Source organism: Fragaria vesca, linkage group LG5, assembly GCF_000184155.1.
Source record: "Fragaria vesca subsp. vesca linkage group LG5, FraVesHawaii_1.0, whole genome shotgun sequence".
In the NCBI taxonomy this organism is placed as follows: Eukaryota; Viridiplantae; Streptophyta; class Magnoliopsida; order Rosales; family Rosaceae; genus Fragaria; species Fragaria vesca.
The window spans coordinates 9,674,942-9,682,284 of record NC_020495.1 but is presented as its reverse complement, the minus strand read 5'-3'; the positions used below and the strand labels follow the sequence as shown (position 1 = coordinate 9,682,284).

Below are 7,343 nucleotides of genomic sequence, written 5' to 3'. Positions count from 1 at the left end.
ATATATATACTCTCTCTCTCTCTCTCTCTCTCTCTCTCTCTCTCTCTCTATATATATATATATATATATATATATATACATACATACATAAGCTTTTTCATTGCAATATTAATTCATTGCAGATTAGCAACTGCAGCTTGTTGATTTGTCGACCATATATGTTGACCAAACCCTAGCTAGCTAGCTAGCAGTTTCTGATACTTACTTAAACATATGAGAAATTGGAGGTACAGGATTGATCAGAGACAATTATCAGTATTTATTTTCTATAAATTAAAAGGAAATGTTTAGCTAGGTCAAGAAGATCAAGATTGCTTCGTATGATGATCATGGATGGAGTTGATCGATTAGGTAGTTATATATGTATATATACCTGATCTTCCTTGGAGCTTTTCTGCAATTGCGTTCCAGTTATGAGGTCCATATCGTTCCACCAACTCCCTAAGCTTCTCGTCTTCAGCTGGCCTCCAGTGACCTCTTGTACTGTTGCACATCTTGTATATCGATTAGAATCAATCGATCACACTATCTGTAAATTGTAAACTAACCACAACAAACTAGGAATCCAGGACCGATTGATCGAACAAATCACTGAGAGCTAGTCGGAGATCCACAGCTGTAGATCAAAGCTCCCTAGCTAGCTATAGCCGATTAATTCGCTACAGCTGATCGATATCAGATATCCTCAACCTCTTCAACTGCTTCGATCAATTAATCGAACGAAGAAGATGATCGAGATTCGAGAGCAAGAGAAGGAAACAAGCAATCACGAGATCAGACATAGGGCTTGGAGAGAGAGATATATATAGCTAGAGAAGGTAGAAGATCCCTGGATCATAGCTTGCTCGCTGTAGCTAGAATATAAGGAAGGATTCGATATGAGAGAGAGATGAAAAGGTATTTTCCGTTAGAGATGGAGTAGGAGGGTTTGGACAGACCTCACACCTGCGATTGATGCAAACGTCTGGGCTAACAGCCTTATATCCTCAATGTTAAGTAATATTTTATACCTTTATATTATTTCTGTGGCATTGTGTGTGCGTGTGTGTGTGTGTGAGATAGAGAAAGAGAGAGATGGCCAGGTTGCTTGGTACGTGGGGGTGGAATATGGTTCTGCTTTCAACGTCCTTCCAAATTTCTAACCTACAACGTCTACTTATAACCCACCTAGCTTTGTGGCCATCTTAATTACTCGATCTTAATTTTCTTAATTATTATCTTAATTTAACTAACTAAACCTTACTCTCCTCGATCGGTAACCATTATCCAAATTAATCTTTGTGCAAATAGCACAGAATTTAGTTGAGTTGTTTGGTATATGATTTGTGGTGGGGATTTTTGGCACCAACAATGTCTGAACACTTGGGTGACTGACAATATGGTACCTGAACTTACAAAGTTATCAAAATGGTACCCAAACTCAATTTTTAGTATCTACATAGTACCCACGGTCGATTTTTTGTCACGTTAACGTTAACATTGACCATAGGTGACATATGTGTGTTAAAATAATGAGGTTAAAAAAGACTTTTGACTCTGACAAACCCTAAAATGAATATATTGAAAATGAAAATAATATTCACTAAAAAACTCTCTCTAGTTCTAGCTCTCTTTCTCCATCTGAAATATTATACTTCCCCATCTCAAATCATACCGGCACTGAGAGTCCAGCACCTAAAACTCTATAAGGTAGATCGACGACAGAGAGAATGGAGGACAAATAAGTCTTTTTGCCTCATTTAACAAGTCCGTTGACGGAGATTAACCACAGGTATTACGCAGATACTAAAAATCGAGTTTGGGTACCATTTTGATAACTTTGTAAGTTCGGGTACCATATGGTCAGTCACCCAAGTGTTCAGACACTGTTGGTGTAAAAAACCCTTGTGGTGGTGTAAGCATGGGAGTACCGGAGTAGTATAGTTTAGGTTTTGATCACCTTTCAGACCTAATTAACTAACAGTTCGATGAAAATTAGCTTAGAAACACCTCACAATAGTCACAACTGCACGTGGAGAATCGGACATCCATCCTTAAATATTCCTTTGTTAGATCAATGCACAATCAACTAACTACTCTTTTAGTCAAGCCCTCAAAACATATCTCTATTATTCATTAGCACTACTAGAACTACTGATTCTATTATGCCAAAAACCACAAATTAAAGGTCTTAATATTTAAGTAAGTTGTCTTACCTCATGCATCCTTTCTTTTGTTCATCTTCCAAGCAAACATTTCAGAAGCGCAATACTATCATGAGTTGGACAATACACCATTTTCAAATTAATTTTAAAATCCGTCAAAAATGTACAATATTAACGTACCATAAGGTAAAAAAAATATCTCTCTCTTTGTTTTTTTTAACTCACATTGAAGAAAATAGATGCAAAAATAGCTGAAAGTGGAGTTTTAATTTATCATCGAATCAGATTTATTCAAGAGGCCAGGGTTTTGAAAGATTGAGGAAGTTCATCGCATGTTGAGGAGGTAATACCACGCTTACCATGTTGTAATTCGAAAGCTAACAAAACAAGTATATTTAACGTTCATATATAAGAAAACTTTTCATGTAGTTAGAAGAGGGTTTTTCACGTACTCCTAAAATAGTATTAAGAATAATAACTTTGTTTTTTTTTTTTATGTCATCCCTAGCTAGCCTCTAATACTGTGTCATTACACCAGAAATGATCTATAAACAGAAACACTGTTTCCTTGACCGTTGGCCTACCATATTTATATTTCTCCCATCTGAGTAGGAGATGAAAACGTTGTAATTGCTTGTAAAAAACGGGAAGACTCGACATGCACATCGATCGATCTCCCATCTTCCACCAACCATATGTCGACGTGATTTTATATATATCAAACCCATATCTGTCTCTCTGTCGTCTCTCAATCTCTACAAATAATATTCGATCTCTAATTTTGATGGAATAACATCTGAAAATTAATTCATATTTGATCAATTAAGGACTAGCTACATGCACAGGATATATATGTGTTCTATGAGAATTATTACATACACAAGAAAATCAACTGAAAGTGTTCTTACTGGAAAATCTGCGCATGCTTCAGTTGTAAATTAGTTAAGTTTTTCATGACTGTTCACCAGTTTCACCTACTTTTTTTTTTTCTTGCTTAACTAGCCGCCGCTGCTGCATATATATACGTACCAGCTGAACTAAATGGACCTCCATTTTCTTAATTTAATTTACAGATCGCACGTCAACCAGAACAGTACGTACGTACGTACAAGTCCTGAGCTGTAGCTCGTAACCACCAACTGAATTAGTTCTCTTACAAGAATCAAATTTATGATCCGGCAAAATTCACCCATGCTAGCTCATCATCAATATCTCCTAGTACTACCCTAATTAATCACAGTATAGTTGCCTGCCTTGCCTGCAGATTTCGATCGACTTGGTCAGCCCAATTAATCAGAAATGCAGGCTGTCCTCACCATGAAGAGATAGATCTTCGATCTCTATTGCCATCAACTTCCATTACTTTGGCAATCAAAATAGTTTTGTTTATTTTGTCTTTTTAATGGGGTTTGGAACTCTTAACTGGGAAGCGCAGCATGACACCCGTTATTGAGTACAATATGGGGAGTTGTGGAGGACATGACCCTTTCGCCCCGAGTAGAATTACATGCATTCTCGTAGAGCACGTTCCGAATCATAGCAGGAGGCTCCTCTAACCATAGTTTATCGACACAAGATAACCTAGCAAACAAGGTGTGCCAAGGCTCCTCAAACAGTAGTTTTGTTCTTTTTCGTCGACGTTATTCGATCTCACCTCATCAGGCTAGGGCAATTAATTGTGAGGATATATGTTGTAGTCGATGAACGTAGTGATCAAACATACATGGCCGGGTAAAGAAGTCTTGTCTGCCCGGCGTAGCATATAGATTTGCATTTGCACATATATATAACAGGTAGGTAGCTGGGTAACTGGTAGTAGCATTAAGTCTTATATAAGAACTCGATCCCAATCTGATTCTCATTGTCTCCGTCTCTATGCTTATAGATTAGACAAATTCTTATTGAGGTCGTTAATTGGTGTCCTTGTTTGAATGGATAGGAAGTTCTGATTTGACACTCACCTAATCGATCAATCATATATCTATTTATTGGGAGTTAGGGATCGATCGACAACAAAAGGTTTCGGGGTCCATAAGTAACATAAACTTCCCAACTGCAAAACTGCCAACTTATATTAGCTTAACTAGCTAGGAACCATTCATTGCAAGCTTGAGGGATTATTACTCTCAGGGATTGTTATTTCTTGAACTCCAATGTTTATTGCAATGGTACGTACACCGGCCTACCTACCAGACAACATATATAACATCTTATAACTACATAATTAATTTAGATAGCTACAGAATTGCTTATGCAGAATGAATCAACTGACCAATTAATTAGTTTTCGTTATTTGTTGTGAATAAATGAATATATTCCCTTTCTAGCTATATATGTATGATATATAAAATGGGTGTATATATTGCTTAAGTCCTTGAGTGCAACTCACCTCTTTGTTGAGTTAGCTAGAGATCGATCAGAGTATTAGGTACAAGACAGAGATGTAAGGTTAGCTAGGGTACATTCCTCTTCATATGTAGGAATATATAATAGATATATCTTAACCTAGTTAGCCTTGATGTTATATAACACCTTTACATACATTTAGTGATTGAAACTATAAATTGGCACCTTGATATAGCTACATCAATTCCATTAATGTTTGTAGTACAAGGAACATATGTCTCAAGTTACTCATACGATTAACTAACTCATGATCCCCTGCACCTTAATTACATATATATTTTTATGGATCGGAGCTTCCACTTGTGTATAAGGCGTGCTGTTGAAGGAAACTAGCTAGTGGTAAATATAAGTAGCCAAGTAGGAAAAGTACATATATATAGATGGATCAATGGGACAATGAACAAAGGCACCCGATTACCATTTATTTCGGCTGAAGTAGCGTAGAGTGACGCAATAAGAGCTAGCCAGCTAGCTTACGTACTATTAACCCACAATTAATGCAAGAAGATGAAACATTATTGTAGCAGTTTTCTTCTTCAAATTTGACTACTATTGCAAAGATAGTTGATTTTATATAGGTGTTGCTAAATGTACTTAGCAAATAACTGAGTAGACCTAACATTATCTTCAAACCCACTAAAATTTTATAATTTCCAATTATACCCTTACTGTGATGAAACCCAGCAAAACATTTCAAATGATACCCAGCAAACCCCACGATACATCCTAATCGATCCTAATCGAAAAGAAAAAAAACAGCAATATATCTCCAACAAAACCCAACAAAGAAAACAAATTAGTTCCTTAATTGTGTTGTATTGAAAACTTGCAATTGACAATTTCAAGGAGATGCATTCATGCATATTGACATTTCAGTTGGAATCTTGAAACTAGACATACAAGTTGACAGACCCTTCGTTGGTACCCTAATCCACCAAGCTCCAGCCTTATACCTTCTGGGCACCAGTATACATACATAAAGTCGGGTATGTGTCGATCTTCAATTAATCAACAATGAGGAGAAATTTAAATTCGGAACTCTTCCTTTATAAGAGCTAATTCTGGCTTCCGTCTTTGCAACCACCACGACAGCCACTCTGTGCCAAAATCGAGTTTGGAACCCAACCATATCAGCAGCAGTGGTAATCGTGTATTTCTGGTCGAGGGCTTTTGGGTTTATGAACGTACTTAAGGGTATTATTGGAATGTTGCTAGGTGTGGATAGAAATTAGATGATTTTGCTGGGTGTATAAAGTTTGCTGGGTCTACTTAGTATTTTGCTGGGTACATCTAACAGCACCCTTTTATATCTTATAAAAGGCACCCATATATGTCATGGGCTCATGGCCATTATTTTTTTTAGTAGATAATAATTTTATTATTTTATTAATGGTCAAAAAAAAAAAATACACGTTAGATCATGTATATCTGTTTTTTTACAAAGTTTATTAAGCAAAGACGTCATAACCTGTACCTTCATTGTTTACATATAGGTTCATAAAAACATTTGGAGCAAAAACAATCTCAATACCTAGCTAATTCCCTAAAGCAGTGAACTAAATGTCTAAGACCTCAATTGATATACATCTAATGAACTAAGAATCAAGTAATAGAGCTCCATTTAATGCTCACGCTAAGTATGTACACTGAGTCCTAAGGTTCATCCTTGACCTTGCATTAAAGCCTTGCTTCTCTCCACCAACAGCAACATGGTCAGGAATATCGTGCTTCGTGAGAACCTGATAAAAGTTCCTTGCGGCTTTTCTTGTACGTACGCATAATCACTTGTCATCAATCACCTTAGTGTGCAGGAAGTTGAATGCAACATCATGATGAACATTTATTGCAGCATGTCATAGGTTTTTCCAAAAGAAAACCTTGTGAAGATCAACAAATAGCACCCCAATCGATCTTTCCGATCGAGATTAGTATCACCACCACCACCTTGTGAAGCAGCAGCTCTTGCGGTCATCACATCACTAGATATTACGGGATCCTATGAGAGAAGAAAGTTAGGCTAGGTTTGAGAAGAAAACTCGTTCTTTTATGTTGAGAGCCCAGTACGCGCGTACGATAATTACATAGGTGATGTCAACTATTGATCGACATGTAAGTCGTGGCCATCATAAAATAGAAAACCCACTAGTTAACAAGTAACACTTGAAGTAGGAATCTTCAAAACTTCAATACTACTCAAGCTAGCTAGATAACAGAAGCGGCAAGCATTCACTGAATTGAAATCTGGTCTTTGAAATGTTGAACTCTGCCGAGGTGTATTTCCACAAAGCTTATTTACATGTGTTTATAATAATGCCTGCGTGTGGACTAAGGAATATATATCGATCACTGTCCTAATTCTGTGCTGTGCTAAATATCTGAGTCTGATGTTCCAGTCAAATACAAATCAAGTGCTTCCACTAGAACTTGATTAGAAGCTTCTTACTTTTGATTACCCAAAATAGCACATTTTGTTAATATAATCACATGATTAGTGAAATCCTTATCAAAATTATTTCCATTACTCTATATATCTTTGCTATTTCTAGATATATATATAAATATATATATATATATATCAGGGCCCTTCCAATGAGGGATCCCTATTTTAAGCCATTTATAGGGATAGGGCATTACACCAACTTCCCGATTATAATTTTACATCTCCACCGTTCATATCTTAGGTCTATATGAGTAGATCACCTCTACAAAATTTCATATGATTTGGTGATCGTTAAGGCTTTCAAAAGTTCAATTTAGTTTTAATGACTTTCAACGGTTTTAGTTTGACATAAG

At 36.5% G+C, this 7,343-nt stretch overlaps 1 protein-coding gene across 1 annotated transcript in view; it reads right to left on the bottom strand.

Moving 5' to 3' along the window:
• Nucleotides 1-824, bottom strand: part of LOC101295335 — a 2,122-nt gene extending 1,298 nt beyond the window's left edge. The window contains exon 1 of the mRNA XM_004299442.1: nucleotides 374-824. Within this exon, the coding sequence (XP_004299490.1) occupies nucleotides 374-494 (121 nt within the window). The 5' untranslated portion in view covers nucleotides 495-824. The remainder of the gene's footprint in view (nucleotides 1-373) is intronic.
• Between the last annotated feature and the right edge of the window lie 6,519 nt (nucleotides 825-7,343).